Below are 17,333 nucleotides of genomic sequence, written 5' to 3'. Positions count from 1 at the left end.
GACCACATTCCAGGTCAGGTACACCTGGGGCGTAACCTGTGTGATTTTCAGGTGGAAGAGGTAGACCGCAGCCCAGCATGCAAATTAGCATGCTAACAAAGTTTGTTCGATTGAGCAGAAATTTGGTGGGTGGCTAATGGGGGGGGGGGGGGGGGGGGCTAGGGTTATGAATCACAAGCTAATTAGCTGGTTCCCACCCACTTTTGACCCCATACTTTTCAAAATAAAAGTCATGTTTGGTTAAAACCTTCAAAATTGATAATTGATCAGTATTTAAAGGGGCCAGAGACCATGATTGGGCCCATCCCGACGGGCCAGAGTCCCGGGCACGAGGTCGCAATCAATGCTGCTTGCAGCTTTAATTGTGAGGTGATCTTTTAATTTTGTTCTATGATTAAATTGGGGTTCAGGATATTCTCCTGTCTGCTACCAATTATGATCATGAGTAGAGGATAATTAAATTGTATGATCTTACTGTGGCATGCACATAGATAAGTGCAGAGTCACTCAGGCTGGTCTGAACAGTCATTTGTTTGCTGTTAAAACAGCAAATTTCTTTAAAGAAAATATTCTTTAGCAGCTGATGAACATATTCAGACACAAAATATGTTTTACTAACATTCTGAAACATTCTGCTGCAGCAGCAGAGTCACAACTTCTTCAGGAGTCTCTCCTTCTGGATCACATTCTCATTGTTATGAGTTTGTTTCTCTTTAACTTAGCAACAGATAGAATGTAAACAATAGCACATAGGAGAGGAGGAAGCACTTCCTCCGCTTTCCAAGATGGGCATGTGGGCGGAGCCAGTCCAGGTCCCTGAAACCAGAAGATTCCGAATGTGGCTCTCTGATAAAATATTCAACTGGTTGGAAATCAAGGACAAGCTGGATTTGGAGCAAAACACTTTCAATACCATGTTTGTGGACCAGTAGGAACCATGTGAAAGTGTTGAAAAGTTGTGTTGTCGTCTCCATTTTGTTTTTTGCCTTTATTTTCCAAAGCCAACTTTTTTTCTGCTGTTTTGCAACTTTTATTAAACTCATGTTTTTGAGTCAAGATTTTAAGTTTCTTCCATTACATTAAAGGTAAAACTTTAAAGGACCCATATTATACTAAATCAACTTTTCTGTGATTTAAACATAAAAGTGCTATTCGGGGTTCATATACATCACCAAAGTGTTGTTTTCATTGATTCCCTCAAGCTTGAGTTCACAGCGATCTTTCTCTGTTCTAACTGGTGGGGGAGCTCAACACCTTGATTCTATTTGATGACGCAGCACCACCTTGCTGACGTCACAGAGCTGGAGAAGCCCCGCCTCCAGGAAGATTGACATGAGGAGAAACCAAAACAAGACACGCCCACGAATGTGCCAAGGAGCCTCTTCTCTGCTCTCTCAGTCTCTGCTGCTTCACATTGAACGCTGCTGGTTTTGTTGTGTCGATAACTGTTTTCACCATCATGTCCACTTGGAGAAAATGTGTTTTCACCATCATGTCCACTGGAGAAAATGTGTTTTCACCATCATGTCCACTTGGAGAAAATGTGTTTTCACCATCATGTCCACTTGGAGAAAATGTGTTTTCACCTTCATGTCCACTGGAGAAAATGTGTTTTCACCTTCATGTCCACTGGAGAAAATGTGTTTTCACCATCATGTCCACTGGAGAAAATGTGTTTTCACCATCATGTCCACTTGGAGAAAATGTGTTTTCACCTTCATGTCCACTGGAGAAAATGTGTTTTCACCTTCATGTCCACTGGAGAAAATGTGTTTTCACCATCATGTCCACTGGAGAAAATGTGTTTTCACCTTCATGTCCACTGGAGAAAATGTGTTTTCACCATCATGTCCACTGGAGAAAATGTGTTTTCACCATCATGTCCACTTGGAGAAAATGTGTTTTCACCTTCATGTCCACTGGAGAAAATGTGTTTTCACCTTCATGTCCACTGGAGAAAATGTGTTTTCACCTTCATGTCCACTGGAGAAAATGTGTTTTCGGGTGCAAGTATGTGTCCACACCATTTGTCTTGCTGAAAGAAGCAGCACAGCGGTGAATGTAGCTGGACTTTTTTCCCGCGGACCTGCCTCAGAAATCCGCCGGTGCGAGCGACTCTTCACCAAAGAAGCTTCCAGAACTACGGTACTTTGAAACTGGACTTCCTCAGAAGCTCATCTTGAAACCTGCTGCTATTCCCACAATAAAAGACTAACGAGGCGCCGAGATCTGTAAGTACATTACTACGAGCGTGAGCTGCTGGCTACGTCACCGAGGGGGTGGGAGGAGGCTGTGGGCTGAGCTGCAGTCTCCGTGAGGGCGGAGTAGGTGGAGGAGCTGAGAACCACCCGTTTCATGTGAGGTGACGTCAGCTCAATCCAAGAAATAGCTAGAATTTCACAAGTTTTGAGTGGTTTACTGTATCACCCAGATTATTATCCCACATGAGCAGAGGATGGACTGTGAAACATGAAATATAGACAAATACGGGTCCTTTAAACTAGTTTTACCTTTAAAGTAAGAAATTGTTCATTATGACAAACTCAAACTGCATCCAGTTGCTCCTTTTCCCGCCATCAGTAGCTTCTTCCTGGTTCACCCAGACGTCCAGCAGGAGGCGCTGTGCTTTCTTGCTGGCAGACGTTCACGTCCTCTTCAGGAGACAGACTGGATTCGAGAGACGTGGCGTCTCTGCCTCTGGCTTCTAGTTGTCGCTACACATTGGGACACAAACCTTCTTGTTCTGGTGTTGGACCGAGGACATCCTGTCCACTTCAGCGTCTGGTCGGCTTGGTCCAGCAGGAGACAACGCTGGGGTCATTCTAGAACACAGCCCGTCCTCTGGGCCAGAAGACACTGCCCCAGTCTTGTTGGACCAGGCATCCAGCCAGTTTGCTTCTTCACCTTCAGGTCTTCTGTCTTGTCCAAATTCCCTGAACCTTCCTCTGACCCTCTATCTCAACTTGTTCAGGTTTGGTTCCAGCAGACCTGGAAGAACCGCATCTCCAAGTCCTGATGATGGGACCGGACCAGCTGGTAGACCAGCAGGTGAACTACCAGGTGGACCAACAGGTGGACCACCAGGAAGACCAGCAGGTGGACTACCAGGAGGACCAACAGGTGGACTACCAGGAAGATGACCAGCAGGACTACCAGGGGGACCAGCAGGTGGACTACCAGGAGGACCAACAAGTAGACTGCCAGGTGGACTACCAGGTGGACCAACAAGTAGACTGCCAGGTGGACTACCAGGTGGACCAACAAGTAGACTACCAGGTGGACCAACAAGTAGACTACCAGGTGGACTACCAGGAAGATGACCAGCAGGACTACCAGGAGGACCAGCAGGTGGACTACCAGGAGGACCAACAAGTAGACTACCAGGTGGACTACCAGGTGGACCAGCAGGACTACCAGGTGGACCAACAGGTGGACTACCAGGAGGACCAACAGGTGGACTACCAGGAAGATGACCAGCAGGACTACCAGGAGGACCAGCAGGTGGACTACCAGGAGGACCAACAAGTAGACTACCAGGTGGACTACCAGGTGGACCAGCAGGACTACCAGGTGGACCAACAGGTGGACTACCAGGAAGATGACCAGCAGGACTACCAGGAGAACCAGCAGGTGGACTACCAGGAGGACCAGCAGGTGGACTACCAGGAGAACCAGCAGGTGGACTACCAGGAGGACCAGCAGGTGGACTACCAGGAGGACCAGGAGGAGGACCAGCAGGACCGGGGTCAGCCCACAGGTGTGTAGCAGACAGACAGTGAGGCCAAATGGTCAGCCATCTTTATTATGAAACAATACTGGGAGCGATGGAGGAGCGGTTACATGGTGGGTTGGTTGGACCCCTGCAGTCCCTCTAGAGTCCAGTCTGCCCTCCGTCCAACACGTCCAACACGTCACACTAACACTGACTTTACTCTAGAGCGTCCATTTAACGACGAGCTTTCCACACTGTGGAGGGACTCGTTCTTCTAGGCTGCCCTCAGTCCAGCAGTGAAGTGGAAATATGGAGGAGGAACTTCCTGTTGCACTGAGGACAGAAGACAGACGCTACCATAGGAAGGCTGGATGCTAGAGTCAAACATGGACTAGATGTTGGCTGAACAGGGACTCTAGCAGCCAGGCTGTCCACACCAGGAGCCACCCTGTAGTCTGTCTTTAATCAGAGGAAAAGAAAGTCTCTCCTGCTTTTGGCTCTAGTGTCTCGTCGTCGGCCTGAAGCGTTCGCTTTAGACACACTAGTGGCTTCAGTATCTAGTCTGTCCACAGTCCCACAACCAAACTGCTTTTCCTCAACTCTGTCCTATTTGCCGTCTGCCTGTCAAGAGTGAGGACAGACTCCACCCCTCGGACTTCAGACTCCACCCCCTACCCCTCAGACTTCAGACTCCACCCCCTACCCCTCAGACTTCAGACTCCACCCCCTACCCCTCAGACTCGTCATGCTCGCTGCTAAGCTGTGTGGACTTTCTGATGGTGATGAGGATTGGACAAAATTGCACCTTGAAAATGAGGAAATAAATACCAGCCATGTGTCAGTCAGCTGGAGTAGAAGTGGCCTGGGGGGAGGGGAGGGGGGGGGAGGTAATTAGACTGACGTTTGGAGTGTTTGGACGTGGGTTTTTCTGGAGTTTGGTGACACTGGGTGGGGGCACTGGGGGCTGCTTCACCCAGTTACAGTGCAAATCTCTACAAGCAGAGGAGTCGAGTTGGGGGGTGGGGGGGGTCCAGGTCCTAGCTACAGTGCCTGGCCGCTGTTTTCAGGAGGTTTGAATGATGGAGGAAAGAAAAAACCTTGAGACAATTACACGGAAGGAGGAATAGAAAGTAAACACAGAACTTGTGAACATCTTCATTTCTGCTTTTTCCACTTTAAGAAAGAGTAGAAAGTTAACAAAGGTTTGGAGGTTGATGGCTGAGGAGAGGGGAGGCCGTCTGATCCACAGAGTCCTGGATAAGGTGGGGGGGGTGGGGGGGTGGGGGTGGGTGCCTGGATCAGCTGGGCGACTCCACTGCTGCAAGGGCGAAGAAGAGGAGGGGGAGGAGTGAGATGAGAGCAGGGGTAGAGAGAGAGAGGGGGGGGGGGGGGGGTGGTTATGAGGGGATCAGAGAGAGGGCTACGAGCTGGCCAGGTGATCAGTCCATTGGCCGCTTTTCTCCGTGTTTCTTCGTAAACTCTTCAGCATTCTTCAAGAATTTTTTACGGTCCTTTGAGTATTCCTCTGCTAGGTCGGCCCTCAGGGGGTGCTCCGGCTGGGGGTCGTTCACCAGGGCGATGAGCGACTGAATTACTGCAACACACACACACACACACATTTAGGGAGAAGCCATGGGTCCTGGGGGAAACCCTGCCCTATCTACAACGGAGTCATCACATGTTCCCATGTCACAGGAGTTTAGACATTAGAACGTAGTTTACCTGGTCAGCCAGCAGAGGGCGCTCTGGCATTCACCATGTTGACCTGCTGAGTCGCCACTACAGAAAGCTAGTGTCTGCATGTTGATTTGCTCCACAAAATAAAAAACATGTTTTCGTCTCTCTAGCAAATCTGTGAAGATCACATGTTGTTCAATTTGACTCACTTTCACCTGCTCCCACTCTTGGCTTGCTCTGACCACTGTGGACTTTGTTGTAATAAACGCTGACGTGTGGCTCACAGTATCTCTAGCTGGACACTAAAGTGACGTCTGTGCTTTACGAGCCAGAGGAGCACTTCAGCACGGACTTTGAGCTGGGTTTCTCTTTATGGCTGCCTGCAGCTTGGATCAACAATCAGTCATTTTCTCGAAAAGTGGGTCAGCTGGAAGCTCCTCAGTGCAGGACGAATGAGAAAAACACTAAATGGAATCAAGCATGTGAACCAAACTGAAGAGCTGGGTTTATATTCAGTACTGTGACTTGCTCTAACTCCACATTTAGTGGCAGATCTAACAACACCTGTGGGTGTGGTTGGATTATTGATTTCCATTTTTTTCTTTTTTTATAGAAAAAAACGAGTTTTAAACACAGCCTCCATGGTTGGGTGGCAAACAGGTGAGCAGAAAGAGTGCAGCAGGTGGTCAGTGAGTGCTGGCAGCTCCTGCAGGTCAGACCAGACCAAATCAAGCGTCTAGAGCGACGGCAGGTCAGGGAGACACAAACACCACTTTAGATGGAACAACAGACAGAAACCAGTGGAAGTAGGATCTGACGCTCAGTTGAGAGCTCCACCCTCTGCCTCGCCCTTTGACTCTAACTGAGCTGGTATAGTGTGGAAGGCCGGAGCTGAGGGGGAGACACCCCACCCAGGAGGAGACTAGAATGACGAGAGCATGGAGAGAAGAGACGAGAAAGACTAGAGCATGGAGAGAAGAGAAGGAGACTAGAAAGACGAGAGCATGGAGAGAAGAGACGAGAAAGACGAGAGCATGGAGAGAAGAGAAGGAGACTAGAAAGACGAGAGCATGGAGAGAAGAGACGAGAAAGACGAGAGCATGGAGAGAAGAGACGAGAAAGACTAGAGCATGGAGAGAAGAGAAGGAGACTAGAAAGACGAGAGCATGGAGAGAAGAGACGAGAAAGACGAGAGCATGGAGAGAAGAGAAGGAGACGAGAAAGACGAGAGCATGGAGAGAAGAGACGAGAAAGACGAGAGCATGGAGAGAAGAGAAGGAGACGAGAAAGACGAGAGCATGGAGAGAAGAGAAGGAGACGAGAAAGACGAGAGCATGGAGAGAAGAGACGAGAAAGACTAGAGCATGGAGAGAGGAGACGAGAAAGACTAGAGCATGGAGAGAGGAGAAGGAGACTAGAAAGACGAGAGCATGGAGAGAAGAGACGAGAAAGACCAGAGCATGGAGAGAGGAGAAGGAGACTAGAAAGATGAGAGCATGGAGAGAAGAGACGAGAAAGACCAGAGCATGGAGAGAGGAGAAGGAGACGAGAAAGACGAGAGCATGGAGAGAGGAGAAGGAGACTAGAAAGATGAGAGCATGGAGAGAAGAGACGAGAAAGACGAGAGCATGGAGAGAGGAGACGAGAAAGACTAGAGCATGGAGAGAGGAGAAGGAGACTAGAAAGACGAGAGCATGGAGAGAAGAGACGAGAAAGACCAGAGCATGGAGAGAGGAGAAGGAGACGAGAAAGACGAGAGCATGGAGAGAGGAGAAGGAGACGAGAAAGACCAGAGCATGGAGAGAGGAGAAGGAGACGAGAAAGACCAGAGCATGGAGAGAGGAGAAGGAGACTAGAAAGATGAGAGCATGGAGAGAAGAGAAGGAGACTAGAAAGATGAGAGCATGGAGAGAAGAGACGAGAAAGACGAGAGCATGGAGAGAAGAGACGAGAAAGACTAGAGCATGGAGAGAGGAGACGAGAAAGACTAGAGCATGGAGAGAGGAGAAGGAGACTAGAAAGACGAGAGCATGGAGAGAAGAGAAGGAGACTAGAAAGATGAGAGCATGGAGAGAAGAGACGAGAAAGACGAGAGCATGGAGAGAAGAGAAGGAGACTAGAAAGACGAGAGCATGGAGAGAAGAGAAGGAGACGAGAAAGACGAGAGCATGGAGAGAAGAGAAGGAGACGAGAAAGACGAGAGCATGGAGAGAAGAGAAGGAGACGAGAAAGACGAGAGCATGGAGAGAAGAGAAGGAGACTAGAAAGACGAGAGCATGGAGAGAAGAGACGAGAAAGACTAGAGCATGGAGAGAAGAGAAGGAGACTAGAAAGACGAGAGCATGGAGAGAAGAGACGAGAAAGACTAGAGCATGGAGAGAAGAGAAGGAGACTAGAAAGACGAGAGCATGGAGAGAAGAGACGAGAAAGACTAGAGCATGGAGAGAAGAGGAGACGAGAAAGACTAGAGCATGGAGAGAAGAGACTAGAAAGACGAGCATGGAGAGAAGAGAAGGAGACGAGAAAGACGAGAGCATGGAGAGAAGAGGAGACGAGAAAGACTAGAGCATGGAGAGAAGAGAAGGAGACTAGAAAGACGAGAGCATGGAGAGAAGAGACGAGAAAGACTAGAGCATGGAGAGAAGAGAAGGAGACTAGAAAGACGAGAGCATGGAGAGAAGAGAAGGAGACTAGAAAGACTAGAGCATAGAGAGAAGAGACGAGAAAGACTAGAGCATGGAGAGAAGAGAAGGAGACTAGAAAGACTAGAGCATGGAGAGAAGAGAAGGAGACTAGAAAGACGAGAGCATGGAGAGAAGAGGAGACGAGAAAGACTAGAGCATGGAGAGAAGAGACTAGAAAGACGAGCAAGACGAGAGCATGGAGAGAAGAGAAGGAGACTAGAAAGACGAGAGCATGGAGAGAAGAGACTAGAAAGACGAGAGCATGGAGAGAAGAGACTAGAAAGACGAGAGCATGGAGAGAAGAGACTAGAAAGACGAGAGCATGGAGAGAAGAGACTAGAAAGACGAGCATGGAGAGAAGAGAAGGAGACGAGAAAGACTAGAGCATGGAGAGAAGAGAAGGAGACTAGAAAGACGAGCATGGAGAGAAGAGAAGGAGACGAGAAAGACTAGAGCATGGAGAGAAGAGAAGGAGACTAGAAAGACGAGCATGGAGAGAAGAGAAGGAGACGAGAAAGACTAGAGCATGGAGAGAAGAGAAGGAGACTAGAAAGACGAGCATGGAGAGAAGAGAAGGAGACGAGAAAGACTAGCAGGCTGTAAACTCTGAGCTGCAGGTGAGGCATCTTAGTGATCAGTAATGAAAGGTATTGATCTTGTTCACAGGAAGTGGCTGACAGTGATGGAGCACCACGACTGAGGACCGTCTGGTATGGAGGGCATCAGACACCTTCCACCATTGTCATTGGTCCTCTTTCTGTGTTGACTGTTCCTCTACATCTTCCTCCGTCATGAGGACCTGCAGTCACTAACATCTCGTCCATCTTTGGTCCCAGCAAGAGACCCAAAGTGACTGCAGAGAACTGTGTGTATGTTAGCATGCTAGCTGCTGCTAACTTGAGCTAGACAATCTGGCTGGCAGGTCATTGATTAGTCTGGACTTTCACCTTCAACTTCAACCTTTGGTCTACATTTTACTCTGATCGTCGGAGCGTCTTGGAAGTTTCAGATCTGGTTTTCTGATTGAGTATGAGACTTTGTTCTGTGCTTTCGTTGGCATTAGAAGAAGTTTGACCCAGTTGGACCCACCTTGGTCAGTTTTGGTGGCAGGCTTCCAGTTCTCGGCACTGATCACAGGCAAGCAGACCTGGCCCTTCTCGTCAATGTTGGGGTGATAGATCTTTGTTTTGAATGTGATCTTGGGAGGCTTGAAGGGGTACTCGGTGGGGAAAAGGATTTCGATCCTGAATGCACCTTTGTCATAAGGAGGGTTGTCCTGAAAGCAAAAGGCGAGAGTCAGTGGAGCAGAGCAGGACTGGTTCTACAGACCAAGAAACAATCCATCAGGGTTCTACTACTTACAGGAACAATGAGTCCTTGCCATGACAATAGGTTCGACTCTTCAACTTGAATGTTTCTGAAGTTTTTCATTCCAGACTTACGAATTTCCTCAAGTTCCTGAGAAAACAAACACAAATAAAATGTGGTCACATTTTGAGCCAAAAGGAATACAAACCTTTACCTGGTCACTTTAGTTTTGAATGAAGTGTGGAACCAAAGATACCGAAAAGAAGCTTTGATGGTTTCCAGTTAGACTCCAACCTCATTTTCATGGTTAAGTTAAAGTGCCCATGACACCATATGGCACGTTCATTTAATAATTTCTCCCTTATAAAATAACAGTCAAAGGTGTATTTGCCTTCATTGGATGCCCCCTGGAATTTACTTTTTAGAATGTTGCACTGTTGACAAGCTAACCCTCTCTAATGATCTAATAGAGTATGTCTACACAGACATACTCTATTAGATCATTATCATGTCTAGACAAGAGGCTCTACAAAGTGAAGGATCTACTAGCATATGTCTATGCTGTGGGCTCGTGGAGCAGAGCCACACAGCGGCACTGAGGGTGGTGATGGAGGCTGGGGGTGTAGCTCAGGAGGAGGTGATGGAGGCCGGGGGTGTAGCTCAGGAGGAGGTGATAGATGGGGAGCATGTTACTGCTGGAGCCTGGTACTGCTGGAGCATGTTACTGCTGGAGCCTGGTGCTGCTGGAGCATGGTGCTGCTGGAGCCTGGTGCTGCTGGAGCCTGGTGCTGGTGAAGCCTGGTACTGCTGGAGCCTGGTGCTGCTGGAGCCTGGTGCTGCTGGAGCCTGGTACTGCTGGAGCCTGTTACTGCTGGAGCCTGGTACTGCTGGAGCATGGTACTGCTGGAGCATGGTACTGCTGGAGCCTGGTACTGCTGGAGCCTGGTACTGCTGGAGCCTGGTACTGCTGGAGCCTGGTACTGCTAGAGCCTGGTACTGCTAGAGCCTGGTACTGCTAGAGCGTGGTACTGCTAGAGCCTGGTACTGCTAGAGCCTGGTACTGCTAGAGCCTGGTACTCCTCTGACGTCACAGCAAGATGGAGGAGGTTGAGAATCATGACTTAATTTCACTTGTTATTTGTAGGTTTGTATTTGCGGATGACAAAAACATTATATAATAAGAATACTTTGACTTTGCATTGCTTTTTTTCTAAATTGTTTTGGCGTCATAAGGCTTTAAGGATCGTCTTCATTGCAGTTGATTGACTCACCCGTGGAAAAACTATTTCTGAAACCATAGTTTGCACCAGTAACATTTTATTCAGAAAGCTGTGTCCCTGCTTGGACTGAGATGTTTCCAAATTCTGAAAACTGTTTTTTAAGAGACAAAACAAACAGAAGACGCGCTGTGAAAGTTGACTGTGTTCAATCAGGACACATGAAAACATTGTGTCTTGATTGCGCTGTGACTGGGACAGACAAACATCGTCTTGTTGACCTAATGTCAGCTCTTACGACGTCTGAACGGACTTTCCTCTGAACTCACACAGACGTGGGCTACTTAGCATTCCTTGAAACCAGTCAGGCCATTATTAATAGAACCCCCCCCCCACTTTTTAAGTTTTCACAGATGAAAAGCCCAATAGGAATCTTTTCATGTCCAGAAATGTGCCGGATGCTAAAAGTGACTCCACATCGGTAGTGATGTGCAGACCAACGGCTCAGGGTTGCCTTCACACGTAAGCTACTCGTACTAAGTATCGGCGTGATATCTGTATTGTTACTACACACTGCGTGATTGTGATGAGCACTTGTTCTGACGGTGGCTGAAAACATGTGGTCTTCAGTCTTACAGCCAGAGTTGCTTATTGTTTGTGTGACCCAAACACCGGAGATTTTCACTACCAGCTTCTCACTTTACTGTAATTGGACCATTGACCCAATCTCCCCACAATCAGCAGAAACACCAAGAAAATGACGGCAAGGGAGGTAAAATGATGGACCAGGAGTACATTCCCCATTGACTTGTTTCCTGGATATAAATTTTACTAGACTATTGGCTCCATCCTGTCTGCTTCATGTATGTCTTGAAGACAGTTATACAGTATATAAGCATGAATATATTGGCTAACGCTAGTTTTCACTTGGGGCAGAGTGAAGATATTGTGCAGTCATATTTATGAAACCTTATAAGATTACTGATTACTTAAAAAAAAAAGTCAACCAATATTAGAAGAAATCGACATAATGAAGCAAATTAGTAATGTAGAAGTAATTTGATTTAGCAGGATAGTGTTAAAGGTTTTCAGAAAACCTGAGGAAATAGACTAACAAGAGCAGAGGACAAAAACGTGCATTAATGCTCGGGATGGGACCAATTCCATCCACTATCGGTATCGGGTTCCGATATGAACATAATTCACGGATCGTACATTTCCGATCCAACCTGCGGAGGTTTCTCATCCATGAAGATCAGTAGAAGCCACTGAATCTGTGCTTCTACTGAAATGAGTCTACGTGTGTTTCTGTTCCGGCTGGTCTGCTCTGCTCACTGCAAAATGTGGAATGGATTTCCTGAAGGGAGGCGGGTCTCAATGAGATGTGGAGATATGAGTCAGAAGATCCATTCCACAGTTTGCAGCCAGCTTAGCATGCTAGGGAAGTAGCGCTATCCATGCTATTTGACTTTTCATGACAACATGTTGCTGGACGGATTTTACTCTCAAAACACCACAAAGTATCGACGTCAATGTTTGTAAAGTTGTTGTACAGCAAGTCAGATACTCTGCCGCGAGACACTACCATTTTAAAACTCCAGCTCACTGAGGAGAACAGCTCGTTCCTCCGCTGTAGCAGGAGATTCACACCTCTGTGAAGCTGCGTCCTACTCCACGCTAAACTCCCTGAAAATAGTCCCAATGGTTAGAGCTGGAAACATTGTGTTGCTGCTGCGTTGCTAAATACTTTCTCCAGAGATGAATAAAGTGATTGTGAGCTTTTAAAGATAGAAGTAGTTTATAATGAGATGATGTCGTCACGCAGACCCCCACATTGTCCAAGTGGAACTAAAATACTTTGTTCGGCTTCCTTTTCTGACCTTCTACTAACCTCAAGTTGTCTTTTGAGAGAATACATGTAAACATTCCTACATTTATTACTTTACTGTAGAGAGGAGTTTATTACTGCCTCATATAAAATCAACTATACTCATAATAATAAAAAAGCAAACACAGCTCTGTATCAGAATAATACCAGTATTGGCAGATATTCAAATTTGGGTATTGGGCTCGGAAGTAAACAACCTGGATTGGTGCTTCCCAAATTAATGCATATTTTGATACACTTACAGAAAACATAATGAATCTAGCGGAATACAGTGCTGTGTAAATGTATTCTGCCCCCTTCTCAGATTCTTATTTTTTTATTATTTCCCCGACTTAAATATTTAAGAGCATCAAGCAAATTTAAATATTAGACAAAGAAAACCAAAGTAAACACAAAATGACATTTGTAAATGATGACACTAAGGAACCAGGACAACAGCTAAACTACCCCAAGAATCCAGCTATAGTGTCGATCTTATCCAGTTCTTGCATGGCCAGCATCCTCAGCGGACACGTCACCCATTGAGCATGTTTGGACTTAGACGACAGCGTGTTCCACTTCCTGCCAATACCTAGCAACTTGGCAGCCATTGAAGAGGAGTGGACCAACATTCCACAAACAACAACCTGATCAACTATGTGATGGTGTGTTGCACTGCGTGAGGCAAATTGTTGTCACGCCAGATGAGACTGGTTTTCTGACCCCCGCAGTAAAGCAAAACTGCACTTTTCAGAGTGGCCTTTTATTGGCACACCTGTGCAATATTCATGCTGTCTAATCAGCATCTTCATATGCCTCACCTGTGAGGTGGATGGATTATCTGGGCAAACGAGAAGTGCTCACTAACATACATTTAGACATATTGTACTAGCCAATTAGAAGCAGAGTAGGGTGGGTTCCTGAGACGTATTTGTCCAATTAGGTGCAGCACATTACTCCGAGTCAAGCTACATGCTACACGTTAAAGAGCTCTGGGGCTCACACATCAGCAATTCTACATGCCAAATAGCTCCAGTGCTCACACATCAATGATGCTACATGCTAAAGAGCTGCAGGGCTCACACAACAGCGATGCTACATGCTAAAGAGCTCTGGGGCTTACACAACAACAATGCTACCTGCTAAAGTGCTGCAAGGCTCACACACCAGCGATGCTACATGCTAAAGTGCTCCGGGCCTCACACACGAGTGACGCTACATGCTAAAGAGCGATGCTCTATGCTACACGTGAATAAAGAATGACCGATGCACTCAGCAGCGAGCTGAGCATGTAGCGGCACACTGGAGTGCATAGATGCCACACACTGCCTCCCAAAACGTGGTGGACATGCTGCACCTGCCTCCGGCACTGTCCTATCACAACAGTGCAAAAGGAGCAGGATTAACCAGCCGTGAGCACAGCGCACTCAGTGGTGTGGAGAGAAATTACATGAAACCAGGTGAACCATTTGAGATGGTGACCAATAATGAATAGGCGGGCTGCTAGCAAAATAAGGAATAAGGAACTTTATTGTCATTGCAGTAAACAATGAAACTTCATTGGTGACAACCAGTCAGTAGCAGCAAGGGTTAACTATAACAGTGGAATAAATAGAATAATAATCAGAAAGTAAGAACAGTATCGACAGACTCAACTAAAAACAAAAGCCGTCGGGGAGGTTTCATTGTCGATTTTGTTGACTATTCACAGCGGCTTTAATTAATATTTCTTCTTGATCTGAGAATAACGTGAGCCCTGGTTTTCGAACTGTTGGATGGAGTTACCCAGCGAGTCGCGTTTAAATCTTCATCAGGACATTTTAAAACATACAACGATCACATTTCTCTTAGTTTCTTCTAAACCCAGGAGGAAAGAGCCGTGCGACACGCTGACATGGAAGCTTCTCGGTTTTCTGGCATTTGTGAGCTTGAATGTGTAATATTGTTTTAGAAGGACAAGTAAAGTCAGTCAGTAATCTTGAATGTCTCAAAATTTGTAGAACCAGTCAGATGTCCACAATGTTAGGAGGTGTGAAAGTAGGGACGCACCGATCCACGTTTTTTCACTTCCGATCTGATCCCGATACCTGAATTTGGCCATCTGCTGATGCGGATAGTATTCCGATAACAGAGCTCTGTTTGCTTCATTATTATTGATTTTATATGAGGCAGTAATAAACTCATCTCTACAGTAAAGTAATAAATGTAGGAATGTTTACACGTATTCTCTCAAAAGACAACTTGAGGTTAATGGAAGGTGAGAAAAAGAAGCAGTACAAAGTATTTTAGTTCCATGTGGACAATGTGGGGGTCTGAATGATGTCATCATCTCATAATAAACTAGTTCTATCTTTAAAACCTCACAATCACTATTAATCCCTGGAGAAATTCTTTATCAGCGCAGCAGCAACACAATGTTTCCAGCTCTAACGCAGCTCCAACCATTGGGACTATTTTCAGGGAGTTTAGCGTGGAGGAGGACGCAGCTTCACAGAGGTGTGAATCTCCTGCTGACAGCCTGGAGGAGCTGCTGTTCATTGTTTTGATGTCAGAGCTGTTCTCCTGGAGAGCTGGAGTTTTAAAACGCTGACATCTGGCAGCAGAGCGCCGCCTGCTGCTTTGACAACAACCACATTGCTGCTTTGCAAACATGGAATGTTGCTGTGTTTCTTTGTAAACATTGCACATTGCTGTCTCTTTGTGGTGTTTTGAGTGTAAAATACTTCCAAACAGCAACATGTTGTCATGAACAGTTGGATAGCACAGTGCTACTTCCCTAGCCTGCTGGTTGGCTGCAAACTGCGGAATGGATTTCCAGACTGATTACTGCATGTCTCATTGAGACCCGACTTCCCTTCAGGAAATCCAGTCCACAGTTTGCAGCCAGCAAGCAGAGCAGCAGCAGGGAAATGCACAGATGAGGCTCATGGACCAGAAATCCGTGAATTATGTTCATATCGGAACCAGATACCGAATCGACCCCATCCCAATGTCAAAGTTGTCAAATCAGTCAAAGGTTGTAGAATTTATTAGCTCCCATGAATGTAACACAATTCTAGAAGGTGTCCTAGTTTGTCCTAGATTGAGAGTTGTGAAACAGTCAGCATTTTGAAACATATCAATTTCTCTAGAACTGGTCTAGGATGTGTCAAAGTTTTTTTTAATGCATCAGATTTATTGAATTAGCTCCATGAGTCAAGCAATGTTCTTAGAATAAACTTCTACATGTTCAGGTTATAAAATCAGATTACTAAAATCAGTCTGCATTCTAGAATCTATCAATATTGGCGAGTGCGAGAGTGTTTTGAGAACCTGTCAGATTTCCAGAATTTGTACGTTTCTCAAATTAAAAGTTCTGCAATGTGTTAGTTCATATACAGTATCATGTCAATGTTATCAGACTGTCAGTGCTGTACAACCTGTATTAATTTCTAGAACCCAAAGTCTCCCCATGTGCCAGAGTCCTAGAAAGTGTCAGATTGTAGAACCATTCAAAGTTTCAAAAACGTATCCCGACTCTCGACGGCATTGCAACTGGATAATTTGTAAAAAGTGCTTGAACTGGCAAAGTTCTACAATGTCTTCAAGTATTCTAACCAATCATCCGTCATTCCCCATGAGCTGGGGGAGTCCAGTATAAAGGTCTCATGCTGGAGAACAGAAGAGAAGCATCCTGCTGCCATGAGCTCAACTCATACAGAGATAAACTGATGGTTGAGCTCAACTTGCTCAGCAGCACCTTGGACCGCATGTGTTCTTCACACTGGGTCACCTGAGGATTTGTTTGGTCCGCACCTTCAACAAAGACTGACAAAAACAAGCGAAACTGAATGTCCAGACAAGAGAACCCCTGTCAGCAACACGTTCACAAAAGGTCCACAGACCTGGATCAATGTGCTTCAAACACACCGAACTGTCGGGTCCGTCGGTCCCACCGGAAACTGGCGCTGCAGTGAGACCAGAACCCGGCTTGGGGATCGACCAGAACCCGGTTTGGGGTCGATCACAACCCGGTTCGGGGAACGACCCTCCTCGCTGCCTCGCTAGCGGGGATGTGAAGGATAGCCGGTTAGCCGATTAGCAGACGCCTTCTGTCGGGGAAATCTTCACGCAGCCGCCGTTAATCTCATCAACCTGCCACACAGCCTCCTGTTCTCGGTGTCGGTGGGAAAGAAACCCAAACCGGACTCGTCTCTGTGTCCGGGAGGCTCTTGTCTGCTCTCCGGGAGGCTGTGTCGGGACTCCGGCCTGATTCGCCGGTCGCTTCACCGTCTAACGGAAACAACAGCTCGGCTCGGCGGACAGTAGTGACCTCTCCGGGAGTGCACGGCCGCGCGGGCCACACGGTTCTGTCCGCGCGCCACCATAACGCCCAGCACCCGTTTAAATAGTCAGCTCACCGCGCGCCCGCCCGTCTCAACGCGTGTGTGCCCTGCAGGAAAAACGAGAAAATAACGGGACCGGAGATTTACCTTGGCCAGCCTTCTGCTCGCCGCCATCTTGAAACTACTGTGTGTTCCCAGAATCCACCGCGCGGGGAATATGGGCCCGGTCCGGTTCGGGGTGCGACCGAGAGCGGCCATTACTGTTTATCACAGAACCACCATACTCGACCGTCGTTCACCAAAACACTGTCCCAGAACCCTCAGAAATCACACAAACATGTATCTGAGCCTGTTTAATCTCAAAGCCCTCCGTGGGGGGAGTAGGGGCCTGGGGTAAGGCTGGGGTAGGGCTGCCACCTCACTGGTGGTTCACGGATCCTGGGTTCGGCTGGCTGGTCAACTCTAGCTTTTCACTGTGTGTGGAACAATTTTGACTATTTGACTTGAACCTACATTTTAATAGATGCATTTTTTTTATATGAA

General features: G+C 46.9%; 1 protein-coding gene across 1 annotated transcript; it reads right to left on the bottom strand.

Annotated features, from left to right (window-relative positions):
• Positions 1–3,786: 3,786 nt before the first annotated feature.
• On the bottom strand, positions 3,787–16,994 carry LOC308132537 (ubiquitin-conjugating enzyme E2 L3). The gene is made up of 4 exons (XM_080499677.1): positions 16,938–16,994; positions 9,436–9,531; positions 9,163–9,349; positions 3,787–5,306 (listed from the first exon to the last, which is right to left on the bottom strand). Exons 1-4 carry the CDS (start codon positions 16,962–16,964, stop codon positions 5,152–5,154), a joined length of 465 nt encoding a protein of 154 aa, XP_080355803.1. The 5' UTR covers positions 16,965–16,994; the 3' UTR covers positions 3,787–5,151.
• Positions 16,995–17,333: the final 339 nt, after the last annotated feature.

The sequence above is a fragment of the Blennius ocellaris genome (assembly GCF_963422515.1).
Source record: "Blennius ocellaris genome assembly, chromosome: 7".
NCBI classification, from domain to species: Eukaryota; Metazoa; Chordata; class Actinopteri; order Blenniiformes; family Blenniidae; genus Blennius; species Blennius ocellaris.
The sequence above is the reverse complement of the archived record's forward strand: the minus strand, read 5'-3'. Positions and strand labels throughout refer to the sequence as shown.